The sequence below is a fragment of the Propithecus coquereli genome, unplaced genomic scaffold, assembly GCF_000956105.1.
Source record: "Propithecus coquereli isolate 6110/MARCELLA unplaced genomic scaffold, Pcoq_1.0 Scaffold60, whole genome shotgun sequence".
In the NCBI taxonomy this organism is placed as follows: Eukaryota; Metazoa; Chordata; class Mammalia; order Primates; family Indriidae; genus Propithecus; species Propithecus coquereli.
The window spans coordinates 1,300,338-1,318,854 of NW_012151952.1; the positions used below are offsets into that span (position 1 = coordinate 1,300,338).

General features: G+C 37.2%; 1 protein-coding gene across 1 annotated transcript in view; it reads left to right on the forward strand.

The window, feature by feature from the left end:
* The window catches only part of GRM7 (glutamate receptor, metabotropic 7), a 1,039,395-nt gene that overhangs the window by 760,398 nt on the left and 260,480 nt on the right, over nt 1-18,517 (forward strand). The window contains exon 6 of the mRNA XM_012659244.1: nt 12,029-12,229. Within this exon, the coding sequence (XP_012514698.1) occupies nt 12,029-12,229 (201 nt within the window). The remainder of the gene's footprint in view (nt 1-12,028; nt 12,230-18,517) is intronic.

The window sequence follows — 18,517 nt, forward strand, 5'->3', positions numbered from 1 at the left end:
TCAAACTGCAAACTTACCTTTTCTGCAGTATGTAGCTACTTTTATATCTACCCTACTCATCATTTCCAACTTTGGCTTTTTTATCCTTGTCTTCTGTGGATCTCCCCTGTGCGTGTGAACTGTGCAGTCAGTTAGGTATTTGGACAGAGATGGGGCACCCCTTCTCTGTGGCTTCCTTGCTTGTAGAAACACCCCAAATTTCAAGTTTCTCTGTTGACTTTGGACTCTGTAGTCTGGCCTCACACCTTATTATTATTATTCCAACATTTTTATGTGTTATTTGCTTTATTGCTTTATTTCATGGCTTCATTGGACACAAAAGACACCAAGTACAAGGATATTCATTACAACTATTATTTCCTTTTCATACCAATCAATAATTTTTATTTCCTTCAAGAATGTATCTAGCCATGCAGCTAGTAAGAGGCAGAGCCAAGATTTGAGACTAACTCTCTAACTGCAAAGCTTTTCTCTTCTACCTTAAGTTTTTATTTCCTAATTTAAAAATTGAGATAATGTAATCTATTTTACAGAATTATTGTATAAAAAATGAGACCAATTTTAAAGTCCCAAATCTGATGCCTTCTCTTTGTAGGTTTTAAAAAATGTCTGCACCCTTCTTCTCTCCCTTCCTTTCTTTATCCACTTCTGTCCCATATTCACTCTGTTACCAAGTCCTACTTAGTCTTCTATTTTTAAGAACTCTCACAAATCAAATATTTATTGTGCTAGACCCTGTGGGGAACCGATAATCCTCACTGCTATCCCTGCAGTCCAAGACATCCTCACCACATGCCTTAATTTTCTAACAGTCTTAACTAGAGTTATTGCCTCCAGGCTTAGACCCTGAATTAATTGACTGTGTCAATTTATAGTCATCTTCATCTCTAAACTCATAATGTTTATTCTCTATATCATTTGTTTCTTTCTAAAATTATGTCTTGCCTGGCCTTATGTTCTTCCTATTAGCTGATTCATGCCTGCCTGTCTTCCTCTCTTCCTTTTCTTTCTCTTTCCTATTCTTTTTCTTCCCTTTCCCTCCCTCCCTCCCTTTCTCTCTCTTATTCTTTCTTTCTTTTTCAACAATCATGATGTCATTATTTAATTCTTTGTGTCTTTGAATAACCTGATTCTGGGCTGAAAACAAGTAGGGAAACTGTGCAGAGAGACCAAACATTGAGGGTCAGTAGAGGCCTCCGTAATGAAATAATGTTTAAGCTAAAACTTGAGAATAGCAGTTAGTCAGAAGGAGAGTTTTTCAAATAGAAGAGACAACGAATTGAAAAATTCTTGGAAGTTATAAAAAACAGAAAAAGATCAGTGAATGTGGAATATAATGAAAAGGAAAGTGAGTTCTAAGATGTGATTCAAGGAATTCGGATCATGCTGAGCCTCATAGACTATGTTAAAGTTCTGAATTTTAAGTAAGTCAAATGGGGAAGAAGTGATAGGTTTTATTTTATTTTTTAAATTTTTATAGATTTTAGTGGAACAAGTGCAGTTTTGTTACATGCTTATAGTGTGCACCTGTGAAGTCTGGGCTTATAGTGCAACCATCACCCAAATAGTGCACATTACACCCATTAAGTAATATTTCATCTCTCATCTCCTCCCACTTTCCCACCTTCTCACCTTTTCAAGTCTCCAATGTCTATTATTCCACTCTATGTCTATGCGGACACAGTATTTAGTTCCCACTTATAAGTGAGAACATGTGGTACTTGTCTGTTTTTGTGTTATCTCATTTAAGCCTCCAGTTCCATCCATGTTGCTGCAAAAGACATTATTTCATTCTTTTTTAATCTTGACTTCAAAAAAAAAAAAACAGGGTATTTTTCTCATCATTACTTGAATGAATTAATTTAACAAAGGGAAAGCAGAGATAAGTAGAGTCTTTAGCCTTGTAAGAAGTCAATTCATGAAAAAGATTTCAAATATCAGGGCTTGGTGTGCTGCTATTTTCTTTCCATCTTTGTCTGAAATCATCTGGTACCCCGAATTAAACTATTTGGCTATGCAGGGTGATGGATGGTCATTTTTCTTTTCCATCCTTTTACAGATGTTACTTGCTCATTATTTTATTTCTTTTTTCAAGATATTCATTCTTTTATCCTTTATTAAGCACACATTTACTGGGGGTCCACTGTATTCCAGGCCCTGTTTTAAGTTCTGGACAGCAACATGTAAGACCCAGACCTGCCTCTGGGGTGTTCAGTGTACATGTATGCGTGTTTTTGCTTTTTATTTACAGTTACAGTTACCAGAACTGGATACAGAATTCAAATGGAGCTAAACCATGGCTCCATTTTTTTAATAAGCTTTCACCAAACTCATGATTCTGAGAAGTTCTTTCAATTTCTGCAATGGGGTGAATTTCCTTATGCCTTCTCTATGTATCTCAGGGGGTAAAGGGGCATGGGACCAGTGAGAGGCATCATCCCATTCCCACAACATAGCGACTCTGCCTCCAGGAAGACACTTTAGACTACGGGATTTAGATGACCTTCTCCATCATCCATAGCATCTGCAATGTGTGTGCCCCTTAATAAAATGCCTGGGCAGCAGATTAATTCAAGGGCATCCATACGACCTGACTGGGGAGATGGAAATCTCGTGTCTCAGCAGAAACACTGGAGTAGAGTTGTGCAAGCTGATACCGTGAGAAGGTGCCATGTTTATGTCTGCGATCCCTCGTCTCTGGTAGCATGTCTGGCACATAGTGGGTCTCCCTAAAATGCAACTAACATCATCTCCTTTACCACCTCCCCTGCCTGTGCCCCCTTTCTTCACCCTAATCTTCTTTTTGTTCTTTTCCCTCATTTTAGTCCTCTTCCTACTATTCTTTTTATTCTGCCTCTTCCTCCTTCCCTTTCTTTTTCTTCTCTTCTCCTTCTTTGATTTTTATTTTCGAAAGCATCATGCAATCTTTCAAACACAAAAGCAGAGAGAAGAGTATAAGGAATCACCAAGTACCCATCACCGAACCTCAACATCTGTCAATATATGGCCAATTTATTTTCACATATTTTTCCCTCACTACTGGCCAATTTAAAGTAAACCTTTACATATTACTTTATTTTTAAATACTTCAGTATGGACTCAAGGAGATAATTGCTCTTAAAAATGTACAGTAAATACACACCCATAAAAAACAGTAGTTCATTATTATCATCGAATAGCCAGCCTCTCACTTGTCTCATAGACATCTTTATACACTTGGTTTGTTCACATCAGAATATAAATACATTTCATAGATCGCATTAGCTTGATAAGTTTCTTAAATCACTTTTTTATAATCTAAAAATGTTTCCCTTCATTTCTTTTTTACTCTTTGCCATTTATTTGTTGAAGAAGACATTTTATGGAAATTCCTGTAACATTTCTCACATTTGGATTTTGCTTTACATGTTCCCTGTCGCAAATTAGTCTATAGATCAAGAAGCTTGGTCAGTTTCAGGTCTGCCTCCTTTCCTTTCCCCCTTTGCTCCTCCCTCCCTCTCTCCCCTCCTTCTTCCTTCCTTCCTTGCTTCCTTTCTGAGTTGGTTTGTTTATTTGTGTGTGGGAATGCTTACCAGGTGGTGCTACACATCTATTATTGCATCACAGCACAAAACACACAAAATCTGTTTTTTTAATTTTGTGTGTTGTTAAAATCAGAAGTGAGAATGATTATATTTGGGGGGACGGGTATCCTGGAAGCAAAGAATAGAAGGTAACTTTTTTTTTCTATTCCAAAAATGTATGTTTTTGTGACGTTTTTAGTTTTACGTGCACATATACACATACGTATATGATGCTAATTTCCAAATTAAAAAAAACACAACTTGCTAATGTTGTAGAACAGAGGAGGAGGAGGAGAATGAGGAGGAAAAAGATAAGCTGTGGTTCCAGTGTTTGCACCCCAATCTGTCTATTCACTATAAAGTTTCCATTGTTCTGTCATCTCATGGTTTTAGCAGTTGATGGTGAGTGCATGCATCCATTATTTCATTTGGTGTCTTAATGAATTTTTAAATAAGTAGATTCATGGATTTTCTGAAAGTTCAAACCGAACTCAACTTTTGGGATAAACAGTTTCAGAGGGACATAAACTGCTTATCGAAGGAGCTCCAGTTTAGGAATAGGCTAAGAGGACAGACATCTATCACAATATTTCTCTAGTTTTCAAGTCAGTTCTAGAAAGAATACTTTGCAGATGATTCTAGGGTTTGTATAAAAGGAGCAATCAAACTGTGTAAGTAGAAATTTGGCCTAAGAAAGCAGAGGAGAGGAAATCCATATAAGGAAGTGAAACTGAATCTATGTGCTTCTTTAAGAAACCATATCTTTTTTTGTCTGTCTGTTTGTTTGTTTGGTAACAAAGTATATTAAGTTTTCTTATGTAAATTTCAGTAGTGAACGGTATTCTGACCTTTGCTGAAGCCTTTGGCATTACCCAGGCCCAATTGCTCTTGGCCCTAGAGAAGTCCTTGGCTGAATCTCTCAGCACACCGTCCATGTGGTGGGATGTGCAAACATTGGGGCTGAAACATTCCTGCCTTTCAGTCCCATGCCCTGTGTACATTGCATCTGAACCTACCTTCCCACCAACCTTCCCTCTGCTCAAACATGTTTATTCACTGCATGTATTTTTCCTTGCACTTACATGGAAATTGAAAAGTGGATTTACAGAACAAAACATAGTTTTAAGAGAAAGAAATAGCCCTCCATGAAGCATCCTGGATGGAAAATGCTTAGCAAAGAGGGTTTTGAGCTAGATAGTTTTTCTCCCTTGCTGGAATTCTTTGTGAATATATAACCGAGTACTCAGTGCTTCCACTGCAGAACATTAGGATGTTGATGGCCCAATTGCAATCAGATTTTGGTCATCTACGCTGGAGAATCAGTTGGTAAGTCATCTGGACTCTTTGCTTTGTTCTCTTGGTTCCTCTGTCAGCCTTTTGTTAATTGTTCTGGGCATGAACTTTTCTACCCAAGGAAAGGTCAGGGAAGAATATAAGGGTGGTTGTCAAAACCATCTATTTCCTCCTTGCAGGAAACTCTACAGAAACATCCAGTGGGCAAAAGAGAATGTAAATAAAAATCACGCCTAGCATGAACTTTGACATTACTTGTGGCTCTAAACCAATGTTGAAAATGAAATAAATTAAAGGGAAAAAACCCCACGTTCATCGCTTTTCCTTGTGTGGATAGGGAAGGAACCATTTGGCTCATTGTTTGTAATGTGCAATGAGGCAGGAAACAGAGAGGCAGGAAATGGATGGCAAATGGAGAAAATAATAGTGCCTAACCCAAGAGGTGCTGTGAGGGTTAAATGTCAAACCATGAAAAGTACTTCTATGGGGCGCACAGAAAGTCTGCAATAAACACATGCTGTCACTGGTGCCAGGCCCCACTGTGAACCCCGTCATTCTTCTCAGGAGTCGCTCATCCCATTCAATTCTCACTTATCTTCACCTACAAATAGAGGCATAGCAATATTGCAGACTTTTTGGCTCAATCCAGACCTTCCGATTCCCCTTCCACGGATAATTCTTGCAAGGCCATGGGTTTTTATTCTGGGAGCCTCTAAATGTGGTCACTATAAAACACAGCATCGAAATAAACTTCTGTAAACACGGAATCTTATTTTCTATTAATATTCATCTTATAAAGAGAAATGCATACCTGTGAAGGGAAAAATACCCAGTCAACAGGGTTATTTGTTTACTTATCTTTAAATTATAGAAGGGACTGTAGCAACTTATTAATAAGGCTTACTGGGTCACCATAGCATTTTTAGAATCCTGAAACATTTCCTAACACTCCAGGATGTCCACCCTGCTGCTTCTGCATCCTCTTTAGCCAGAATATAGCAGTTTTGTCAAAAGCAAAATACATCGTGACTCTGTTTTCAAAGCTTCTATAGAGTATTGATTTCCTGTTTATTAAAGTATTTATCATTTACAGTAAATCCAAACATTAATATTGAAGTTAATTATACACAGTACTACTCAGGACTTCAACCTCGAGAAATTTAAGTTTGAGGCTTTGAATTCAATAAAATAAATTTGTGTGCTGCAAGGTTTAAAAGCGCCATCTGCACAAGCATGCACAGCTTCAGAGAGGACTTTCCAAAGCAAATCACTAAAGTTAAATGATTAAAATTAATATTTGAAAGCAAAATAAAAATTTTAGTTATTCACTCCCTTAAAAACATAGGATGAGCATCGGGCCAATTGCTCAAATCCTCTGGACCTTTCTGGTATCTGTGCGTTTCGGTCTGTGTTAGCAAACACCATTGGTGTGGGTGTGTTTTTCCTTACCCCCACCCAGCTCTTTTTAGTATATGTGCTGCCGAAGCAAACACTGCCCAGCTCTTTTTTTTTTTTTGGTTTCCCCATTGAAACAGGATTGTTTATATGAATGATATCAAATCCATAATTTCTTTCATTTTCCAGGTCTTTTTTTTTTGTCCTAATAATTTGCTTATACATTTTAAGTAAGGTTTATAGTCCAAGAAAACAGTAGGGCAAGTTAAACAGGTATTCCAAAGAAAAGACCTCCCCGGCAGCATGAATGTCAGAAATTCTGCTAGAGAAAGGGTTTGTGGATGATTCTTGTGTAGTGCAACTAACAATTTATTCCACAGAAGGTTAAAAGAATGTGCCTTTCAAAGGTAAATATTGGACTCTTGGGGTAAAAGTAACAGTGGAGCAGAAAATCAGGAGACTTGAAAAGGGAAGCTTCTTTGCATGCCAGAGAAATAAAAGACACCACTTCAGAGTTCTCCTCGTTTTATCTACACGTCAGACTCTTTCTTGGGAAACACAGTAAAAAGCATGAACTTCATCCATGTTAAGAATATAATAACATCTCATTAAATCAAAAATATTGAAAGAATGAGCTGGTAACTGGGAATTAATTGAAAATGTTTTTTTAAAAATCTATTGCAAGCTAAGCTATGTTGTTGAAAATATTTCTTAACACTGCATTTCAGTTTGAGCGAGAGAGAATGTGTGTGTGTGTTTAATGCTAGTCCCTTAGAATGCTGTAAAGGGTACATGATTAAGAAGTATATTTTCCGGTTAAATAAACCAGGGAAATATTGAATATCAAGCTTTAGTAAGTGACTAAGCCATTTAATATGTCACATGGAAAAAACAAACATAGGGTGATTTCAGGCTTGGGTAACTCTCAGCTCGAGTTGCATTTTCATGTCCCCACCACATGTTTGTTCTATTGCCATCCTTATGCTGTGTGATTTCCTTGGGGACTACAAAATGACTAGAGTTATTTGAGGGTGTGTGTGGGGGGAGTGGAGGGACTTTTGATACAATCGACCAATCTCTTTGTAAGAGCAAATACAATTTCTCAGACGTTGCCCAGCAAATTCTTTCCTTACATCTCATTGGCTAGAATTGTATCCCATACCTGTTCCTAAATCAGTGCTTGCAGAGGAAATTGGATTGGCTCACACCAGTCAGGATTGACTCAGTGAGGCTCATGAAAGGTCCAGAAATCCTCACTCCCATTGGTGACTGCCAATATCTAAACATAATCAGATTTCAGCTGGGGGTAAAGGAGTGAGGGTGGTAGATAAATATCCAGATACTCTGAAGATGGCAAATAATTGTGTCTGCCACACTAGGGAAAATAAAATTCAAGTTTTTTTTTTTTTGTAATGAACTTGCCACTCCTAATTCTCTTGATGTAAGGCTATATTTTCAAGTCCTATTAGCACCAAAGACAAATTTAACCCATAAGTCTTCTCAGAGCCTTTAATATGTTAACATAGCGGTGACTCTCCAAGAGAGGGATAAAAGCCTACAGTGTTTCACAAATCATATAATATTTTCTTATTTAAAACAATGCAATAGACTAGGCATGGTAGCTCACACCTATAATCTTAGCATTTTAGGAGATTAAGGTGGGAGGATCACTTGAAGCCAGGAGTTTGAGACCAGCCTGAGCAACATAGCGTGACCCCCATTTTTGCAAAAAATTTAAAAATTAGCCAGATGTGGTGGCACACGCCTGTAGTCTCAGCAACTTGGGAGATTGAGTCAGAAGGATTGTTTGAGCCCAGAAGTTGGAGGCTGCAGTGAGCTATAATCATACCACTGCACTCTAGTCCGGGCAAGAGAGCCAAACTCTGTCTAAAAAATAAATAAATAAAATAAAATAGCACAACTATTTTTCGAGGCATTCTTTCCAGGCTGATTGTCTCTATTAATGCAGTCTCAAAATTGCTCTCCTGAATTATTAGTCTGAATGTATTTCATAGTGTATATTTTATAATAGTCATAATGCCTCCAAGATTGCCTTTTCTAAGTACTATAAAAAGTAAGGACATTTATAAAGAAGCAGGTTATAAAATTAGTATTAAAAATGAACAGCCTTATAAAATAAATATAGTAAAATGACAATGTTAGAATCTAGTTGTTGGGTTCACTGTAAAATTCTTTTAACCTTGCTTTATGTTCAAAATGTTTCATAATAGAAAGTTGGAAAATAATAAAGCAGCCACAACATGACAAAGAATAGCTTTTATATACACGACCAAAAACCAGTGAGAAGAAACATGAAAAAGAGCACCATGTTTATATTAATAATAGCAAAAATAAATGAAATAACTTGGCTAACTTTACAAAAAACACTCACAACCTGTATGAGAAAACCTTAAACACTGTTAGAGGAAGCAAATGTAGACTTGAGCAAATGAAAAGACACAGACAGGAAGACCCAACCTCATCAACGTTTCTGTTCTAGGTAAGTTTACTTTTAAATGCAACAGAAACCCAACAAAGAGCCCATCGAGTTCTTCGTTTAGCTTTTTCTGGAGCTATATAATGGTTAATAAGGTAAGTTCATTTAAGAAAATAAAATTAACCAAGAAAATCTAAAAAAGATCAATAATTATGTCAGGAGAGGGGCTAACTCTCCCAGTTACTAAAATATGCTACAAAGCCTTGATACTTGAAACTGGTGTTGATGCATGAATAGAATCAATCACAGAAGTTTAAAATCCTGAAGTGGACCCAATTACATGTGAATATTTACTATATAGTAAAAGGCAGCACCCCAAGCCAGTGAGAAAGGATGAACTGTTACGTATTATAATATGACAATTGGATCACTATATGAAAAAAGATAAAATTTTGGTTCATTTCTCATACTGTACACCAAAATATACTCCAAGTAGATCAAATATTTAACTTTAGAAAATAAGATTACACAAATACTAGAAGAAAACATGGATGGAATCTTCTATATCCCAAAAGTAGAAAAACATTTTTCTAACCATGATTTAAAATCCAGAAGTAATAAAGAAGAGATCGATAAATTTTGTTATAAAAAATAAATGAATAAAGTTTTATTTGGAAAAAATACCTAAAGATAGTAAAAGAATAACAACAAACTGGGGAAAATATTTGCAACTTGTTCTTAAAGAATTAACATATCTAATTAATAAAGAACTTTTAAAATGGAAAAGGAAATGATCAATAGCTTTTTATAAAAATTGGCTAGATTATGAACCGTTTACAGAAAAAGAAAAATAAATTGCATCTTTTCATATGCAAAGAAGTTCAATTTCCCCCATAATAAGAAAAATGTGAACAAAAATACACCATACCAGAATATCATTTCTCATCTATCTGATTGATGCAAATTCAAGGTTGACAGCATACTCTCTTGGTGCAGTTGTAGGGAAACAAACATTCTCATCCATTGCTGGTGGAACAGCAAAACGGTGCAACTCCTTTAGAGGGGAATTTGCCAGTATACATGAATTTGCCCTTTAACAAAGCATTCCCATTTCTCAAAATATATCCCCAAAATACCCTGGCAAAAATTGAAAAACACACATACACAGTGCACAAGGCTGTTCTATGCTTTTTAGACTATTTGTTAGACATTATTGTTATTTTAAGAATGTTTTCTGTATATTATGTGATAAAATGAATAATTACAACACATCATTAAGAACCAGCATTTTCCTCATGTGGGAAAAGAGGTAGAGATATTAAGAGAGTCAAAGTTAAGTAAATACCCCGAAGTCCTGAATTTGAATGGAAAGTAGCAATATGGATTCATGATGAAATTTTCTTTAAAAAATTTTTCAGTACAAAGGATTGAATTAAATAAAAGATTCTACTCTACACACACTGAAAAACCCTAGACACGGAGACAAACAGTGAGCATAAGATTGATTGGTATTTAAATGAGATACATATAAAACACAGAAGTCTCTGGCATATGACACATTAATGTGTGCTCTGAGGAGGGAAAATAAAAATTCAGGTAGATTTGGGAAATTCTGAATTTCCCTCTTGGAGATTATATTTTATGTTATAATGTTGAATGCTCTGAAAAACTCCCTCAATAATGAAACCTAAAACTTTGTAACACTGTGGCTCTCTGGAACCCTTTGCGTATTTTGCAGAAAAGGTTGGAATTGTAGAATTCCTGTTGTTTCTTCACTACACAAATGTGCCATATAAAACAATTTGGAAGATATTGCTGTCAAAGTGAATTGCAATCTGTGGATAATATTCTTCATAGAGGGACAAGAGGTCTAGAGAGAGCTGCTGGCATCGTGTACTTAGTGAATGCATAATTTAATACAACAAATGTTGTTTAATATCTACTAGATACTAAATGCTGTGTTCAGTGCTGGGGATCTAAGGGTAAAAAAAAAAAAAAAGAAAAAGAAAAGAAAATTGTCTGGGACACCTCCTGGTAGATCATTAAAATACAGTGCTGTTGAGGATGCTGTCATGGAGGTTTGAAATGTTTTAGGAAATGTTTAATCGTGCCTGAGGGACTCAGTGTAGGAAACCTTTTGGGTTGTCCCATCAAATGAGAATAAAGTTGTGATGGGTGAAAGCAAAGGGGAAGGACAACCCCGGCAAAGTAAACAGCAGGAGCAAAGATAGGGTAACAAAAACAATAGAAGAAAAACAGAAAAAACATGGGGAAGGGTGGACAGGCCCAATGTAATCAGAAGAATGTGGGTTTAGGGTCTGCCAAGCCTGAGCTGTCATCATTGCTCTGCCTGTAAATGATCTTGGGAATGCAATTTAATCTCCGTAAGGCTCAGCATTTCCATCAGTCTGATGAGGATAGAAAATATTTAACTCACGAAGTGAAGATGACATAAAAATTCTGTATCCAAAGCTTCCAACTCAGTGTGGACACTTCATTAGCGTCATTTGTTATCTTTATTAGACAGATAGGGGCAAAAGGACGAGCACGCACTGGATTTTGTTGTGTAGGCAGTGGAGAGCCATTGAAGGTTCCGAGCGTGGGGGTGGGGTGATGGGCTCTGTATTTGCAAAGATGAACATGGAAGAATGAATGGACGGAGGGAGTCACTGAGCGCTGCACCCCGGTGGAGATGAGGAAGGCATAAATAGGCCGTGGGTAGAGTGTTTGAAAATATTCAGTGTTTCACATGTACAACTGATAGAACTTTGCTATTATTTAGACTTATGCATGTGAGAGTGAGGAGTGAGAAAAAGAATGAAAAATGACACCAAGGTTTCCAGCTAAGCATCTGAATCTCCAGTAATACCAGCAATTTAGATAGGCGACGTAGAAGGTAGAGTAGACATGCAGAAAATAACAATGTCAGGTGTAGAATTTAGGTTTTATTTATTTACTTTTTTATCATTTTCCTTTTGGCCTTTCTAGAGTAAGCAAGCTTTGGAGATTTGGATGTGGCGACCCAGCTTCTAATCCCAAAGATCCTTTGATTCTGTGGGATTATCTTTTGAATAGTGGGTTGGCTTATTGCAAAATCTATCATTGTGATTCTTTAGAGTCCTGCTTCTTAAGTTGATCTAATACATCAGAAAGATTAGTGTACCGTGCTCCAGAGTAAAATGCCAAAAACTGTGAAGACAGCCTATCATGTTAGCTAGATGTGGCTTGCCATGGTATAGTCTTCAAAGCACTGTTTTCTTTAAGCATGACTGAAAATAAATGCAAATTTAGACATTCTACTCAACACCAATTTTTGTATGTTTCTTGTTTTAATGTGCAGGACAGGAGAGAATTGGAAAAGATTCCAACTATGAGCAGGAGGGTAAAGTTCAGTTTGTGATCGACGCTGTCTACGCTATGGCTCACGCCCTTCATCACATGAACAAGGATCTTTGCGCTGACTACCGAGGTGTCTGCCCAGAGATGGAGCAAGCCGGAGGCAAGAAGTTGTTGAAGTATATCCGCAATGTTAATTTCAATGGTGAGTGTCCAAAAATCCATCATTTGGGGAATCCTAAGCATTGGCATTCTGTGTTTCGTAAGTTATGGAGTTGCATTGCTGTTTACTCTCGAATATGGGTCAAAACCTGCTTGGTGATGTGACTTCAATTTGAATCAATGCATGAATAAGTGAGTGAATGAGTGGATGAATGAATGAATGACGATATTTTGGGGGGTTATGTTTTGATCTCCTTTTTTTGAAATAGAGAGGCTTTTGCACAAAGCCAAACTCTTCCTTGGTGAATGTCAGTGAGTCTGAGAGGGAAGAAGAGAAGGGGGAAGGAGCATTTGCTGTAGGTACCCAAGTTCATGGAAGCAGTGGTTGTGACTTGCCACACCAACCACATCTCAGGTTACAAACTTATTTTTGGAAGCGCAAAACTCTGTTACAAATTAGTGTTGCCTAAAAGAGATGGGTAGAGAGAGGTGAAAAAAAATGGGTAAATAAGGTAGAAGGAATGCGAGGGGAACACCATTTCTCTGAAAGTAACTTTTTTTACAGACTTGACTCTTATTACATCTTAATGCTTCCCATACCAAAAACTAAATAAATACTTTAAATAAACCTTAATATGTAACACAAAATGCAATATAGACAGTGACAAATAATTTTAACTGTATTACAAATAAATAATACAACCACAGTGAAGAGGGTGAGGAAGAAAAAAATGAATGCAAGTAATTTTGAAAAATAATATTTGACTATATAATATAAGGTGGAAGACAAAAAAAACTATACCCCAGATATTGTACAGCAGCTAATAAATTTGTGGGATTTTTCATAGTTCTGAAGCTAATTTAGATACATAATAGGACTCAGAAAATAATTAAATGTATTTTGGGTAATAAGAGCCAGGTTTTTCATTGTCAGCGATAAAAATTACTAGTAAGGGATAAAAGGAAGCTAGAATGAACCCCGCTGTGTTGGATTAGAATAAAAGATACCAGTGTGAACTCATGGCTTTTAATGTATATGCAAATGGCTACAGACATGCACGTCTACGTGTATATGCCTGTATTACCTACCTCTGTTTCCTGAGAGGGCCTGGCAGCAGTGGCACCCCAGTAGAAACGAGCACATCTTGTGCCCATATCTTGTTTATAAATACCATTCTTCAATTAAAAATACCAGAGATCCCTAAAGAAATGGTTGGGTCCAAGGCCAAAGTAGCGAAAGCCCAAGGTAAACTTGAGACAGGCTATGCCATAAAGTAAGGAAGTTCTCAAAAACTGAGGGGGGTCATGTTGAAAGGGCACAGAAACCAACTTGGAAGAGAGTCTGTTATTCTGATATATCCTAATATATCCCATTATCAGTTTTAATTCTGGTACCACAGGGGATTGTAATTCTTAAATATCCATGAGTCCATATTGATATAAATAAGTAGCTGGATTGAATAAACAAACACAGGAGAATGGGCAGCATGATGGAATGGCACGAAGATGGAAATGCAGCGTCACCATTTTGCAAAGACCTCTGTAATAAATGTTTCAGGCAAGAATCATTGACAGATGCTAAAAATATTAGGGTAAAATGTGATGAGAAACAAGATACTTGTGTGGTCTCATAATGAGCCTTAGAGACATCAGGTACCTCTTGATATGATACACTGGGAAGGTTACAGCGTCACTTCTCAGGTCTTACTGCTAAAAATTATATCTTATATCTAATTATAAGAAAACATTAGACAAATTCAAGTTCAAAGACATTTTACAAAGTCATTGGCTACTTAGTACTCTTCAACCGTGTCCAGGCCATGAGAAAAACGGATGAGGGAACTGTTTCAGATTGAAAGAGAATAAGCAGATAACGCTGTCAAATGTAATGTGGGAATATTGACTGATCTTAGACCAGAAAAAGAAAACTAATGGGACAATGGGGGGATTTTAATACAATTTGCAGACTAGTTTTAATATTATTATATCAAGTTAGTTTCCTGCTTTAGATAGGTATATTATGGTTAGAAAACCAAAAACAACTCTTTTTACTTCTCTTACTGTAAAGAACAACTCATTTAAACCCACAACATTGTATCAATCTTTCAGGCCTTACCGAGTATCTGGAGAAGAGGAACCACATTAACTCTGGAGATCAATAGTTTCCTAGTTCAGATAGAGACAAAAAAAGTGTATAAAACCAGAATATAGTTCAACTACAAATTATATTATTTTTGTGGTGTCTTCCTGTTCTTACAGAATCTCCTAACATGTATATAACAGATTTTCCGAGAAACAAACAATTATAAATTTCAGTATTTATCAAACAGTAATTTACATATACTGAGGTCAGTTTCCGGGCCTTGTGTTCTAGTTTATGGCTACGTGTGACCATTCTTAGACTAGTGACAAAAAATAGTTGTTTTGAGAATTTCCTTGGTGAATCTGTCCCAATTCTTGCAGATAATGATTATATACCCATTTTGTGAGGATGATCTTGTCCACCGATGAGCCAGAATTGCTGAGCTTAACAGCAGACACAGGGCTCAGGTTTATCAAATAATTACTGTGTGCCAGAAACTGTGCTAAGTGGTTTGTATGTGCTGGCTTATTTAATCTTCAGAACATTGCAATGGTTTAAAGGCCCTCCCGCTCTTTTTTTTTTTTTTTTAACAGATAAAGAAACTGATTCACAGAAAAATATCAGGAACATTGATGTCCAAAGCCATACAGCTAGGTACTGATGACTCTGTACTCGGAACCTAGGGCAACCTAAATCCACAATCTGCTTCCTTGACTATTTATTATTCTTTAAGTGGCTGAGAGGAGGGGCTTACTGCATCATTCTTGCGGACCCATCTTAGGTCTGAGGTTCCGTGGGAGCTCACAGGCAAGGCCAACTTTTTCTCTCTTTTTGTCATCATTGTAATCAGACTCTGTGGTCAACATAATCTTCTTTCTCTGAGGACATCTTTTATTTTCCATATGGACATCCAGGAGACTTCTACTTCTGGGGCGTTGCAACAGTCATTGATGGTGGGGCTCAGAGGTTTTGTAGAGCAAAGAAGCTGTGTTCAATTCAAGCAGTGGATCCCATGTCACTTTGAGTGAGCAACTGTTAGAGTGGAAAAAAAAAAAAAACTTGACATGTTTTACTCATTCAGTTTCCTGATTTTTAGATGAAGATATCAATCCTAGAGAGGAAAAAATATTTGTCCAAGACTTTAAACTAACAAGTGATAGAAATAGATCTAGATCTAGAATTCAGTTCTCTTTCTAGTTCATTGTGAAGAGTTTAGTCTTTTTTTGCATGCTTTAGGAGGATTTTTATTTATTTATTTATTTGTCTCAAGCTTGAGATTGTACTTCTCTGTTACATTAGTACAAAATTTGCTGTATGCTTAGGAATTTTTTTCCAGACCAGCAGTGTACAATTTAATGACTCTGACCTTCACATTTACCAAGGCACCAATTTAGGAAATGATAATAGAGTGTCCTAAAAGTATTGTTACAGCCTCACCAAGTACTTAACCTCCTTTTATGCATTGTGGAAAATCACTTCTAACCATTTTTTCCTACATTCCAAATGAATGCAAATTTCTGAGCCTAAATTTGTTTTAGTTATCTCTGCGTTGGCCCATCCGGCCAGATGTCAAGACTTGCAAATGTAAATTTAACAAAGTTGGTGTCTTAGATATAAAACCTTAAAGAATTGCTGTATAACAAAGGATTTAATATGAAGTATGTCTGTACCTAGATTTACTAGTTTCCAGAATACAAATTGTAACCCAATTGGGGGTATATTTTGTAAAGATGGCACATCTCACATGCTCTTCTTGCAACATGATGTAAAATAAGCTTTCCTTCATCAAGAGGTGAGATCTATGCTTCCTCTCTTGAAATATGAAATGGCTTCTGCCTGGTTCTCTTTGGATGTTTGTACCGTGAACACAACTACCGTGCTGTGAGGAAGTCAAGATGCCACACTGAGAGGCCACATGTGGCCATATGTTCTGGCCACAACCCCAGCTGAGGTCCCACCTGACAGCCAGCATCAACTGTCAGACATGTGAGCATCAAGCTGCCCCAGGTGACATGAGGGGACTGGAGTGCCACTTTCCCCACCAGCCCTGAACAGACTGCAAGCATACATGTGGTCATTGTTCTGAGCACTAAAATTTAGGGTGGTTTGTTGAGCAGAAAAAGATCACAGGAACACGAATCAGTGAAGCATTTCTGGAATCTGTGCATGGGGTGGTAAAATGAGAACAGAGAACCTGTCAGGTAAATACTTTGATGCAGAGGACTGTTTTGTCATCTGGGAAATCTGAACCCCCAATCCTTCTCTGTTTGGGAAAAAAGGAATGTCATTCAGATACTCTCAACTGTAGAGGAGCTTTCAGGCTTGAGTACATTCTAGCATCTATCCCCTAATGCCTGTTTCCCATCTTGTCAGTGGCCCTATTTCCTTTGCTTTAGTATACCTGCATTCTGGCCCTACTACCTTGCAGACATCTCTGTGGGTGATCACTTCCCCTTTGATAACTTCTTTCTCATCTCTGGACTTCTTTGATTTTTTTTTTAAAATACAGAGCTCATTGAACACAATGCCTCTTTTTCTCTTTTAAGATGCTCAGGGATACTGTTAAAAAGGAGTTGTGGGGATAAAAACCTAGAAATAATAAGCCAGTTGCATTATATTAATAGAATCCATCAAAAAAGTCAAAGCCACACACTATGCTGTTACAGGTCATCACTTAGATAAAGTAGTCAGCTCTTCTGCCTTAATTTTTTTTTTTTTTTTTTTTTAAAAAAGAGCGCTAATGAGAACAGAAAGAGCAGGACAAGAATCATTTCTCCTAACAAAGATTGTAAGACGGGAGAAAGATTAGGCAGTGTGGCCCATTCTGATGAGTATTTAGCTGGTACACCTGAGATCCTCTGGAGCCACACGCCTCCAATATTCTTCCTCTGTCCTCACAAAGACTATGAAAGCTGAAGTCATATCATTTAGTGAATGGAAGCTGTAGGATTATAGCAAAGCACAACATGAATCCTAGTGTCCAATGTGAAAGAGAAGAAAGGTGAGTATCTGAATATTAATATCTTCCTGCAAAATGACAGGATTCTTATTTCCTTGCTGATAGCATGTGAAAGCTAGATTTTGTTTCTTTTCCTTATATACTCTGAAGGATTGTGGAATGAATGCAGAAAGCCAATATTAAAAACCTTTTGTTGTTACTGATGTTGGCTTTTTTGTTGTTATTTTCTCCCTATGCTGGAAAAGCTTGTATTGACTCTTACATCCAGAGAGCTTGAGAGAACCCTATCATGATGAAACGGGTGCCTTTGTGGGCTGTGGGGGTAATATGAAGGTAAAACATAGAAAAAACAAATTGGAATGATGCCTTTGGCTATGCACACAGTCAGCCATTCACTCAAGTTGGTGGGACCAAAGCAATAGTAATGTGGCTTATAGATCAGTGTCTACTCTCAAAGTGAGATCTAGCTTGCTGTTTGGGAAAAAAAAAAAACGTTTGTAGCAATAGAGAAATTTAAATTAGATGCCAGTTAGGAGAGGCAACTTTGATGCACTGGAAATGACGTTAGTCTTGATAACTGAAGGTGTGTGTTCTGCCTGGTCTTGAGATATTAGCAAATAAAACAAAGATATAAACTATAAAAAATCATTACCATCTATTGAGCATTTATCATGTAGAAGGCATGAAACTAAGTCCTTCATATACGTTATTACATTCAATTCTCACTCAGACCCTATGAGAAAGGTACAATTTGTGACAATCAGAAGTGGAGTAAGACTGAATAACTTGTTAAGGTCAAACATGTATTAAGTGGTGGACCTGGAATTTAAACCCATTCTAGAGGATTCTGAAGCCAGTTGCTAAGTACTATACTGGTTTCATTAGCTGAGTGACTGGGGCAAGTGCCTTCCTCTCTGTGGACTTAAGTATGCTTCCTGACCTGTGAAATTAGGAAGTTTGACGTTCTGTGTCCTCCAGCTCTATATTAGTTTCCTGTTACCACCATAGAAAATTACCACAGACTTAGTAGCTTGAACAACAGTAATTTATTATCGTATAGTTCTATAGACCGGACATCCAACACGGTTTCACTGGGCTTTAATTAAGGTGATGGCAGAGCTGGTTACTTCTGCAGGATCTAGGCGGAAATCCATCTCCTTGCCTTTTTTAAGCTCCTGGTGACCACCTGAGCTCATGACCCTTTCCTGGCATCATTCCAACTTCTTGTTTTCATCCTCTCATCTTCTCCTTCCTCCTCTGACAATCTCACTTCCCTGTTATGAAAACCA